We start from the raw sequence: 13,102 nt of genomic DNA, 5'->3' as shown, positions 1-13,102 counted from the left end.
TTGGTACAAAGGCAGCCTGGAGCCAGAGCTGTAGCGCTGCGTCTCACATAAAAGGGGCAAATCCACTCGTGCCAACAAATCTGAAACTTGGCTCAAGCTCTGCTATTGTGCTTTTCTACACGCAGTTAAATCTGGCACCTTCTCCACATCAGCCCATTTACAGAAAGTCATAAATTTAATTACTGAACCTCAAAGTTGGCAAATTTCCTTCCTCATTTTGCTTTGACTGTGTTTAGTTTTGTATTTATTTCTCTCCTGGGAGAGTAATCGTGAACCCATTTGCTACCAACCGACAATCTGGAAAGTGAACCGAGTTTTTTTTTGCTGCAGTCGGCTCTCCTGTGAATTCATTATTGTTTGATAAGCTCCTAGTAGGTCATGCATATTGGTAATTACCTATCCATGCAGCCCGGTTCTGACACATTTATGTGGATGTTGTATTGCATCAAGTAAGAAAAGATGAGGATATGTAAGCCATAAAAACGTTTTGTTTTATGGCACTGAAAGTGAAAATTAACACAGCTATAAACCATCAAATGCGCACTCTCTGGAGAGTTGATATTTCTGCTTGAATTAAAACCAACTCAATATTTAGTTTACATTTTTGACATTTTCAACAAGGGATCAAACACCACAGCCCACCTGTCAATCCAATTGCCAGGCCTCTAATTATGCCTCAAACACTTTTTACAGGTGATAGATGATTACTGAAGTTGTTCTGACATACTTCTGCTTCCTTAACTAGTGACTGTTTATTCTGTTTTTAAATGCACCGCATTATATCTGATTATTGCTGCTGTCAGGCAAAAACCTGAAATCTCCATTTTTACATTTAAAAAAAATATATTATTATTATTATTTTTTGAAGAAAACAGATAATAATGATAATAATAATAAGATATAAGATGCAGCCAGTGAAAAAAATCATGTCAGTGGACAAAGTCTCTAATCACACTGTAAAACAAGATGTATTAATGTGTGCTTTTATGATCTTTTATGAAGTGTCTTTGAATAGTTTGAAAGGTGTCAAATAAAAACAATGTATGATTATGCTGCTGCTGATGATGCTGATGATGCTTTTTATTCTTAATAATAATAACAATAATACCAATAACATTATTGTTGTTATTTATATTATTTTTATCTGTAGTATTATTATTGATCATGATAACAATATTATTATCATTAACATTATTAACGATGGTTGTATTGTTTTTGTTATTATTATTCTTATTCTTATTATTCTTATTATATTTAATTCTTCTTCTTCTTCTTCTTCTTCTTCTTCTTCTTCTTCTTCTTCTTCTTCTTCTTCTTCTTCTTCTTCTTCTTCTTCTTCTTCTTCTTCTTCTTCTTCTTCTTCTTCTTCTAAACATTATCAACATTATTATCATTATTAACATTATTAATACTTGTATTATTATTTTGTTAATATGGGCTTGTTTTGGATCCTGCTTTAAGAGGACACTTAAGGAAAGGCAGTTTTTGGTGTGCACTGGGTTAACTTAATAGTTGGATGTGAAACTCCAACAATTTAAAAGTCAGATAATTTTTCTCACCACTCATTGGGACAGATTGTGTAGAAAAAGTTGTAAATCTGTAATTGGAGTTCTGTGATGAGTCAGAGTGTTACCACGTTTAGCGTCCTTGTTGATATCAGCTTCCAGGAAGAAAGCAGTCTCTCATGTATGTTTAATGAACAAATCTGTGACACTTTAGCAGCATTAATGTGTTTTTCCGCTTCTATTTTTGTGTGTGTGTCTGTGTGTGTGTGTGTCTGTGTGTGTGTAGAAGTTTAGCTGTGAATGCGAACACAACACATGCGGGGAGAGCTGTGATCATTGTTGCCCTGGTTACCACCAGCAGCCCTGGATGGCAGGAACCTTCCACACTCGACATATCTGTGAGAGTAAGAAAGACACGACATGAGCACAGATTACACTCTCAGATCACACAAAAATACACACAAAGATACTGCAATCCACTCAGAAAACAAACACTTATAATTACCCAGAAAGCAACAGTCTTTGCTCAAACTTTAAATGTCCTTCTGGAGTTCCCATGGTGCTGTAGGAAATAAACTTTTAATTTTATGTTTCGTATGTACTCAGAAACAACATGTCAGCTGGTAAAATGCTGTTTTATCTTCCTCCAGTCCGTCCACAGTTCACATGAACACAGATTTAACAGAACAAAACCATCAAGCAGCACACTTCAATTTATATTCTTGTCAGCCAATCTGAAACGCTCTTTGATATAAGACTCTATAAAGCCATCAGAAGTCACCTTTGCATCCATTAACCTCCATCATCCGTGTGGCGGCAGAGCGGCAAGGTTAGAGGCGTCCACCTGTCATCATAAAACTCGTCTTACAACATGTAATCTTCATTTTATTTCACACACCGTCTAACACGCTCTGTAGTCTTAGCGGCCTGATAACTGCTTCCTCTGCCCCGACGCTGACACAACAAGAGGATAGAAAGGAGGCGTTTAAGGTCCCGGCTGGCACGATATTACAGGAACTATCCATGACGGATTCAGCCCATTCAGGGCAGCACCAACACTTAACCCTGCATCCCTGCAGAGGTTAAAGTTTGCAGCAGCAGGAGAATCCCAACTCATGCATGCTATATTTCAAATGTAAGCCATCAACGATGAACCGCAAAGTGAGGAATGGTTTCACTGCAGGCTTCCAGTCTACATCTCCTGACAGTGTGTAAACTATGACACAGAAAGGATGCAGACATAAAGAAAGTAGCACCTGGCTCTGCTTTTGATGCAATGCAACTTCATCTCATCCAGCAACATGCGGCTTTGGCCAATCGAAACATTTCTGCTATCTTTTGGAGAAGACATGTTGTGAACCGTTAAAAGAACTGTTCCCATTTTGTTTTTGGGAACTCAATAAAACAACTTAAAAACACAAACATTCTGAGAAAACTCTAAGAAAGCATGTAACTTAGCTTTAAAAGTTCAAAAAAGTTTAGACTCATTGTTAGGATGAAGGAAGTAGAGGCCAAACTGATAATCACATCACATATTAGTGCTGTACCAACTGTCTTTGTGTGTTTCTGTCTTCAGAGTGTAACTGTCATGGTAAGGCAGAGGAGTGCTACTTCAATCAGACTGTCTCAGACCTGTCGCTCAGCCTGGACATCCACGGTAAAAACAGAGGGGGAGGAGTCTGCATTGGATGCCAAGACAACACAGATGGAGTCAACTGTCAGACATGCGCTGCTGGATTCTTCAGACCTGCCGGGGTACGTCACATAAATCCTAATTTAAGATTCTTTAAGGTTAAAAAGTTGTTCGCTAAGATGTTTCCCTACTTTTCCTGCCCAGGTGAGCCCTGAGGATGACGACCCCTGTAACCCCTGCTCATGTGACTCGCAGGGTTCTGTCAGCCAGTCATGTGTCAGAGATTCAAATGAGGCCACACCAAGTAAGCAAATAAAGTTTTCAATCTTTGAGTCTGTTTGAGGGCTGAATCCAAATGTCCATGCTGTGACCTGCACCCCTGTTGCCTTTAACAGTCTATAAAGGTGTGAGAGGGAGCCTACAAATGAAAACATTGGAGTGCATTTTGATTTCCTGCGCTTGATTTGGCCTAAACTACTAGCTATAGCTATAAAACTCAGCCATTCATAACAAAGCTGTTTAAAGGGAACCAATCTCAGAACCTATCAATTCCTCTCATGAAAATATGTGCCTCTGGGAGCGACAAAGGACTATTTGGGTATTTCAGCGTGGCGAGCAGTTAGCAGAGAACGACTTCTAACCAGGGCAAACCCATGTTCAGACCAAAAGCAAAGACCAGATTGAATCGCTGATATAGACAGCCTGCTGCTATGGACGTGCTAGACTCCAGCGGCTGCAACTACTACTATTCGTCTCATCACTATCATATCGCTCTCTCTCTCTGCATCTCCTTTATCCCTCTTTCCAACCTCAACTCGGTCGAGGCAGATGTGTGTCTAACATGGGTCTAGTTCTGCTTGAGGTTTCTTCCTGTTAAAGGAAGTTTGCCTTGCAGCTGTAACTTGCTAAATGCTGCAAAGTGCTCTGCTCATGGTGGATTAAGTTGAGATCAGACACACTAGACATGCTCTGTTTGTAAAGCGTCTTTAGATAACATTTGTTTTGATTTGGGGCTATTTAAAAATGATTGATTTATGTAAACAGCATGACTCCTTGGTTCACCACTTCTCATAGAGGAGCAGCAGTTCATCTGTTTCTGGTGGGTCTCAGTTTCACTGTAAACAATAAGCCACACAGAGGCTTTGCTCTTACTTGCAGTTGAAGGTGTAGTGTAGTATAGTGTAGTGTAGTGTAGTATGGTCTTTTGCCCAATGACAGCTGGTACTGGCTCCAGCCCCCTGCAGTGGTATCAGGGATATACTGTAATTAATGAATGGATGTGCCCCCCCCCCCTACTGGCCGTTTTAAATAATGAAGGTTATGGCCTTTTCGTGCATGTTCACTATTAAAAACAAGAGGTACGTGCACTTTTTATATACAGTCAATGCACAGATCTCAGCACTCGCAGACGTTCTGCCATGCCCAGAGAGTCCACAGTGGTGTCTCAGTCTGTCTATCATTATGTCTGGATGTTGCTCATGTGAGGTAATTTAAATAATTCCAGCCTCTCAGAAGACACAAATACAGATTTTCAGTGAAAGCAAACATATTTTTACATTTTAATTAATTTTTATGTGATGCCTCAGTAGCTCCAGTATTTCATCGATCCTGCTTGATTTCCTGTGGGGTTGGGGTTAGTCCAGTTCAGCTGCGTTTATAGAAGCTCCTGTTATTAAAAACATCTCTGACAGAACAGAGCAACTATTTATATGAGAGATAATTTTACTCCTCTTTGTACTTTTACTGTTTTTACATCTAGAAAATGGAGCTATTCTTAGTTCAGACACTTCAGAAGAGAGACCCGCTCCATTTCACTCACATCGATGTTTTTAAAAACGTGTGAGGGTGTGCGTGTGACTTTGTGTGTGTTTGATTGACAGGCCAGCCAGCAGGGTCGTGCTGGTGTAAGGAGGGTTTTGGGGGTCTGCGATGTGACAGGTGAGACACACACACACACTTACACACACATACATACACACACATATAAAGAGACAGAGACACATAGTGACAGGTGAGCAGAACCTTTCAGCTGGTGTCTGTTCCAATTAGTGTTTGGAAATAGCCAGAAAGTTTCCATTAAGATCTTTGATGATATTAATGATCACATCTTGCTGTTGTACCTTATAAAATATAAAGAAGTCACTGAATAAATAGCCTTGGTTTAAACCCGGACAAACTGTTTCTCTCTATTTTTATTCTCTGTTTTTCTTTTACTTAGATATTTTCACTTTGATAACACATTTTCCATCCTTTGATTTGTAATGGGCCTGAAATAATCAAGAAAAGTCTTGAGGTTAAAATGACAACCTGTGAATCAAAAGATCTCCAAATAAACAATAAGAAAAGCTTTCTGTCTGCCCTGTTACTCCACAAAATGCTTTTATCTTACATTATTAATCACTTATCTCATTGACGTAATAGCTTGTTGTTATGTTCTCTTTCATAATCATTCAAGTTTAATCTACTGTAATCTAAAAGTATATGCGTTATGTAAATCAATTCTATAATTATTTCGAACCCCATGAGCTCTATAGAAGAAATAAGTCTGCTAGTAACTACAGTGATTTATTTTCTTACTTTCCTCAAGATTACCTGAGCTAAAGGGTCATGTAAGTGTATAAACTACAATAACTAGTTTAATACTAAAAATTGGGACATTAAAAATATTTAATTTATTTATGATTTTTATCTGATTTTGCTACACAATGGCACTAATCATGTAGTATAATCTAAATATACATATTTTAAAACTTTATTTACATATTTTTTTTAACTGTTTGAACAAGTAAGTACAAGTATAAACACATTCATAGATGTACATACCCATCATCCCCCAAATCACCTGACAGCCAGAAAAGCTACAAAACAAGAAAGTGATAAATAAAGGTCAGGAAGGATTTTTTTAAAATTATAAAATAAATAAAAATAAATAAATAATAATAATAATAATAATGATAATAATAATAATAATAATAATAATAATAATAATAATAATAATAATAATAATAATAATTATTATTATTATTATTATTATTATTATTATTATGATGATGATAATAATAACAATAATCAATGTGAAATCTGTAAATAATAAATGAATGGATAAATATGATTAAAAAAGGGAGTGTACTTACATGACTAATAGGTGAACAAAACCCAGAGATAAACTTTCTGTTAGCTACATGCATGTGAACGCATGATGACTGCCAGTGTCCCCAGTTAATTTGGTGCATCGCCTGTGTACATCCTCAAAAATGAAGGAGACAGAGACATGAGCTGTAGCAGAAACAACAGTACAAAGTTTTAAAGACCAGCTGATGGACCTAGTCCACAGTTATCATTGCCACTGCCCAACAACAAACATACCAGTAAAAAAAATGGCGACTTATAGGTTAAATTTTATTCATTGACGTGAAAACCTGCAGAACTAAAAGGAAACTAGTCCGGGACTGTTATGTCTAATCATGGTAAAACAAAGCAGGGGTGGTGCTGACAGCATGTTCTGTCCAGTAGTCATCAGTCACCTGAGCTGGCTCAAAAATGTGTTACTCACTAGGCCACTGAGACCCAGAATAAACAGAACAGTAACCTATGTGACTTATGTCATGTCTGCTGTTTACATACCTTGAATCTGGTAGTTGCATACAGCCTGAGCTCTCTGGTGGGCCATCCAGAGGTATCCTTCAGTCAGGAGGTACCATCTACCTGTTTTCTCCATGTAAGGGCCTGTGTCTATTAACACTGTTTTGTGCGCTGACAGCCCTTATTCTCTACACAAAAGCGATACAAATCGAGCACTCATCATCCTAAGCATCAGCTGTTTTTTGTCTCTGAGCTCAGTTATAAATAGCTCAACTGTATGAACACTGATGTTGCTCCATCATGGACCAATCAAGCAATCAAAATCAAGAAGGGGCGGGACTTCAACTTTAACAGCAATGGTGGAGGTTCATAAAGAGGACAAACTAACCACACTCATTTTTTGGGGACTATTTCCAGCTGCTGACATGAGTTCTACTATATATTTACATTTTCTGTGCAGAGTGCCACTGAATAAAAGCAAATATGAAGCATACAGAGCATTTCAAAATACACTAATGGTCACTAATAAGGGAAGTGGAAGTGCCACGGGTCAGCTTTGTAACCTAACTACAGGCAGTGGCAATGAGAAGCACTCCAAAATTGAGGTTTCAGGCGCTGCCAGTGCAAAAAAGCAATCAATGGACACAGGCCCTAAATGATGTAACTGAGCATCATCAATGAATGTGTAACTCAATGACGTAAAAGATTGAAGCTTTACCTTTTAGCTGCAAAGGAATGACATTGCTGGCTGTTAAAGTTTTATTTAAGGAAATATACAAACAGCAGTGTGTAACAGAAATCAAAGCCCACTTGCTGCCAGAAAACTTTTTTTTTTTTCAAAGTCTGTCGTAGTCCAAACAGATTTTTAAATCAGGACTGAAGAAGCATTTGTGAGGAGGATTGACTCTGTGAACTCATCCTATTGGTCTTTATGGTGGTTATTAAACTCATTTGTCTGCAGGTGTGCTGTGGGTTATATGGGCTTCCCATCCTGCCAGCGCTGTAACTGCAGTGTGGAAGGAAGCTCCAACGCTGACCCGTGCATAACGCCTTGTCTGTGCAAGGTACTCACACACCTATACGCACACAAATAATGACAAGTAGTTTGAGCTAACCTTTGTAGCCCCGTCATCATTATCTCCAGAACATTAACACTACAATAACATGCCTCCTGCTCGTAACGTCAATCTGAGGGCAGCCCATAAACTTTGCTCTAACTTTCATCTCTTTATCCCTCCATCTATCTGTCTGTCTTTGTCTCTCCTGCAGGAAAATGTGGAGGGAGAAAATTGTGACCGCTGTAAACTTGGATTCTACAATCTTAAAGGTGACAATCGACGAGGGTGTGAAAAGTGCTCTTGTATGGGCGTGTCCAGTCAGTGCACTGCTTCCACGTGGACCTATCACAACGTAGGAAAACTTTCACTCCTCTTAACTTTATTTATACCTTTCATACAAGCATGCAGTCTGATGTGCTTCACATGGGAACAAACAGGTTTACGAAAGGAAGAAAAATAAAAACAACAGATATAATTTTTAGATACAAAAGTGGAGAGACTCATTTAATATCTCCAAAATACAGATTGAAATATGATTTTTTTAACCCTCCTGTTATGTTGCGTGTTGATTTCACAAATTCCCCCCCCCCCCCCTGCGTGTTTGTAGATATACTGTTTGTGGGTCAATTTGACCTGGCAGTCAAAGTGGAGGCTAAAAGGGGTCAGAAGTGTCAAATACTAGTTGTTTCTTTCCACTGCTTGACATATTTCACCCCAATCATACACACACGCACACACACACCCTTATAACATGAATTCTCATTAAAAACAAGTGAGATTAAACCATGATCTGTTAGAATTAAAGAACACCATTACACTAAATATTTATTCAAGTGGTTGGTAATGGAGTTAATAATGAGATTAAAAAAATGTTTGTTGGGATTTTTTGGGGTTCTGACACTTTTGGATCATTAAATATGCCCCACGTTAAATTGACCCAGGAATTATTACAGTTCCTAAGAAACAAACATAACAGGAGGGTTAGATTCCTCTTCAAATTATCAAGAGCCTGCTCCACAAAACGATTGCACAGCTTAAGCACCCTCTAACCCTAACCCAAATAAACCAATACACATCTTCTAATCCACAGAGCACATACAAAGATTAGAATGTATCACACACTTTGCTGCAGAGCAAATAGCATTACTGTTTGCAGGTGTTGTTTGCATACATTAAAGTGAGCAATAATTAATTAATTTAACAATAAACTGGCCTCTTTCTATACAAATGAGCCTCACTGTAAACAACACCTAAGTCACTAACACCAGCGCTAGAAAAAAGCAGCTTAAGCTTTACTTTTTTAATATTTTCAGTGCTGTACTTTACTGTAAACATCCATTTTCCTTTCTTTACTTGCGTACATGTTCATGCCGAATGTTCCCAACTCTTACAATGCAAACTCAACAAATAAAGCCTGGTGTCCTTCAGCTGTCCCTAGAACTTTAAAAGTCCCTTCGGTACAGAAAGACCTGTGAACCAATGTATCAAACAGTCTTGACAGTGTTGACCTTTGGGTAAATGGAGACCTGGACAGCTCATAACAGGAGCAGCTTTTATGGCTTTTAAACAGAACCTGTGCTGCATCGAACACCTTCACACAACCTCGCTGTGATGGAGGGAAAACTTTCCACTTCAGAAGACTTGCTTTTTAGAACATGAGAAAAGAGCGTATGATAGAAATGTTTTTCTCAATATGAATTGGATTAACTTGTGGCTGCTTTATCAATGTGGAATAGTGAGTAACAAGGTAATACTTGCACTAGAAGAGAGAAGTCTTCTGTGAGTGTCTGTGGATGGGGTACAGCAGCAGGTTAGGAGAAAAGCAGGAGGGTGAAGTAGGAAAGAAGAAAAAGAAGGGTTGAAAAAAGGGGGGAGGAGGGAAGAGGACAAGTGGAGGGACGAAGGGAGGAGACAAGACAAGAGGTAAAAAGGAGTAGAGAGGTGAAAAGAGGAAAACAGTTTTTGACTGACAGGCAGGGTGGGAGAGGGGGGAGAGGAGACACTGACAGGATGACAGCTCTGATTTAGACACTGATAGTGTGTGTGTGTGTGTGTGTGTGTGTGTGTGTGTGTGTGTGTGTGTGTGTGTGTGGGGCTGCTTATGTGTGTGTTCAAAAGGGGAATCCAAGGTCAGGTTAATTGCAACGACAGATGTGTGTGTGGCTGTCTGTCTTTCTCTCTATCACACACACAGCCTCTCACACACACATGGGCACGCGCACACTTGCACACACAAGATCCTTGAGAAAAAAAAACAACTCTCTCCAGGTGTCAGCTGCTAGACTTCCATCTAGCATGTGATAGCTCTACAAAATCTTAAATCACATCTTGAGTTTTACATTTTTGTTGGATCAGAAATCAGATTTCAGAAATCAGAACTCAGGTCCAGATCTAGACTTTTGCCTGTTGTAACAAAGCTCCAGGAGAGTTGAGGACAGAGGACTCAAGGATAAACAAAATAATGAAATTAGAATTTGTGTTTAGACAGGGAAATTTTAAGACTGCCATAAGATTCTTTCTTCTTTCCTTTCCTCCTTCCTTTTTTCTATCTCTACCTATTTGTTCTGTCATGCTCTTTTCTTTCCTATATCCTAACTTGTTTCTTCCTTCTTTTCCTTTTAACCCTTCCTTCCTTTCTTCCCTTTTTTATTCCTTTCTTCCTTTATTTTGTCCTTCCTTAATTCCTTTCCTCCTTTCATCCCTTAATTTTCCCTGCCTTCCTTCATTCCTTCTTTCTTCCCTTTCACCCTTCCTTTCTTCCTTACTTATTTTCTTCCCTTTCACCCTTCCTTTCTTCAATCCTTTCCTTCCTTTTTGCCCTTCCTTCCTTTCTTCCCTTTTTATGTTCTTCCTTCTTTCCTTCATTCCTTTTCTCCCTTTGTATGTCCTTCCTTCTTTCAATCCTTCTTTCAATCCTTCTTTTCTTCCCTTTTTCTTTCCTTCCTTTATTCCTTCCTTAATTCCATCCCTCATTTCTTCCCTTCATATGCCCTTCATTCATCCCTTCCCTCCTTCCTTTCTTCCCTTCATATGGCCTTCATTCATCCCTTCCTTCCTTCCTTCCTTTCTTCCCTTCATATGCCCTTCATTCATCCCTTCCTTCCTTCCTTCCTTCCTTCCTTCCTTCCTTCCTTCCTTTCTTCCCTTCATATGCCCTTCATTCATCCCTTCCTTCCTTCCTTTCTTCCCTTCATATGCCCTTCATTCATCCCTTCCTTCCTTCCTTCCTTCCTTCCTTCCTTCCTTCCTTTCTTCCCCTCATTTGCCCTTCATTCCTTCCTTTCTTCCCTTTCACTGTTCCTTTCTTACTTCCTTCTTCTCCTCCCCTTTGCCCTTGCTTTCTTACTTACGTATTTTCTTCCCTTTCACCCTGCCTTCTTTTCTTTAATTCTTTTCTTCCCTTTGACCCTCCCTTTCTTCAATCCTTTCCTTCTTTTTTGCCCTTTCTTCTCTTTTTATGTTCTTCCTTCTTTCAATCCTTCTTTTCTTCCCTTTTCCCCTTTTTTCTTTCCTTACTTTGTCCTTCCTTAATTCCTTCCTTCCTTTCTTCCCTTCATATGCCCTTCCTTCATCACTTCATTCCTTCCTTTCTTCCCCTCATATGCCCTCCTTCCTAGTTTTTTGCCCTTCCTTCCTTTCTTCCTTTCTTTTGTTCTTTCCTTTCTGTCTTCCCTTCTTTTGTCCTTTCCTCATTCATTTCTTTCTTTCCTCCCTTCTTTTGTCCTTCATTCCTCCTCTTATTTCTTTTGAACAAATCTGAACAACTTTTGTCACCAGATTTTATAAGCACACTTTGATTTCGACTCTTCAGTACAGGATACATTTCAGTTCACTTTAACAGGATTGATATTCAGAGTTTGTTAATTCATGAACATATAGTGATGATCTTGTCCTTGTGGAGATTAATTTGTTAAAGACTTTACATCAGTCTGTTTGGTCTTGAAGTGCAGGTTGTTACACCTTTAATCTAAAGTTTCCTCTGTGATGTTTTGTCTGTAGGCTGTAAAGTCAATGGACCTCACTCGACTCACATTACACGGGCCAGTCAAGAGCTAAAGGAACTTTCACTCTGAGAAAACGGCACTACCCTCTGTTCTGTTAGTGACACGTACTGGCTCGGGATCATTTATTGTTTGAATGTTGATTCACTTATGTGGCAGAATAGGCTCTGCATGCTCCTGAGGCTGCTGTTCAGTGAACCCCGCACTGCATTCTGGGATTCAGTGGTGAGTGCAATAAGCCTCAGGGAGTCCAATCATCACTTAGATTCTGGATACACAAAGTGCACACACAATAAGATGCCAAGTTGAGTTATAGAGCAGGAGGAGTGCAGACAGTGGAGGGACTCATATATTGAGACAGCCAATATGTCGGTATGTAGCAGCAAAGCAAAGCCACTGGTTGAACGTTATTGGTGAAGCTGTTCAGAGTTCATTGGATCCATATTTAACAGACACAACTTGATGGATTTCTATGTTTTTTGTCAACATGATTTCCTTGCTGTAAAGTGATCGGCAGTGCTCCTATCAACCGATCATTCTAAAAATTCCAAGAAATGAGAGTTGATGCTCAGCCAATATGAAACCGACTGTCAGTTTTGGAGTAGCTCTGGAGCCCTGCTATGAAGTTCATCATTTTGGTCATTGCCATGTTGCTTTTTCAGATCCAGATGCAGCCTTTGCTGGACAATAAAGAGATCCTTATAGCTACGTCTCTGTCATAGTTCACTGGGACCTACATGTCACACAGAGCCACGCCCTAAAATATCCCTATTTATTATTATTATTCATTTGTTTTTGATGACATAACTTTTTATGGGACAGTTATACAAAGTGTACATCATTCTGTATCAAGAAAAACTTTACATGAACACTTACCACCATAAAGTCATTAAACAATGTTTGCTGAAGTAATAAGGGAAGTGAAGAGCAGGCTCTTTTTCTCCTCTGGTTGCCTAAAAATGCCTCTCCATTCCCAGCCCTTGGAGTCGCCCCCTGCTGGCCACTCTAAAGATGCAGGTTTAAGGCACTTCAAAATTGGATTTGCTTTTCAAACAAAGGGGCTATGGTACTTTTTTATAAAGATCTATCCTTTAGCATCCTTGTTGAAACCTACAGTGTTGAAAATATGTTCAATCCTAACCATGCTAGAGCTCTGGGTCATTGTCTTTACAGTCCAGGATGTCTGTGTGTCAAATTTTGTGTGTGTGTGTGTGTCTGTGTTCTTTCAAATATGACATACTAATTTTTGTATCAAGGTGCAATTAAACTGCAGCCTCTTCACATGTAAGTTTAAAATAACAACCTCTTCATCTTCTTGAATCT

General features: G+C 39.0%; 1 protein-coding gene across 2 annotated transcripts in view; it reads left to right on the top strand.

Annotated features, from left to right (window-relative positions):
* lama2 (laminin, alpha 2) overlaps window positions 1-13,102 on the top strand; it is a 283,442-nt gene that overhangs the window by 83,973 nt on the left and 186,367 nt on the right. For both annotated transcript variants that reach the window (XM_034699953.1, XM_034699952.1), the window contains exons 8-13: window positions 1,792-1,909; window positions 3,082-3,260; window positions 3,343-3,442; window positions 5,019-5,076; window positions 7,682-7,784; window positions 7,990-8,130. In XM_034699953.1, coding sequence (XP_034555844.1) covers window positions 1,792-1,909; window positions 3,082-3,260; window positions 3,343-3,442; window positions 5,019-5,076; window positions 7,682-7,784; window positions 7,990-8,130 — 699 coding nt within the window. The remainder of the gene's footprint in view (window positions 1-1,791; window positions 1,910-3,081; window positions 3,261-3,342; window positions 3,443-5,018; window positions 5,077-7,681; window positions 7,785-7,989; window positions 8,131-13,102) is intronic.

Source organism: Notolabrus celidotus, chromosome 13 (assembly GCF_009762535.1).
Source record: "Notolabrus celidotus isolate fNotCel1 chromosome 13, fNotCel1.pri, whole genome shotgun sequence".
In the NCBI taxonomy this organism is placed as follows: domain Eukaryota; kingdom Metazoa; phylum Chordata; class Actinopteri; order Labriformes; family Labridae; genus Notolabrus; species Notolabrus celidotus.
This window is presented reverse-complemented; position numbering and strand designations above follow the sequence as displayed.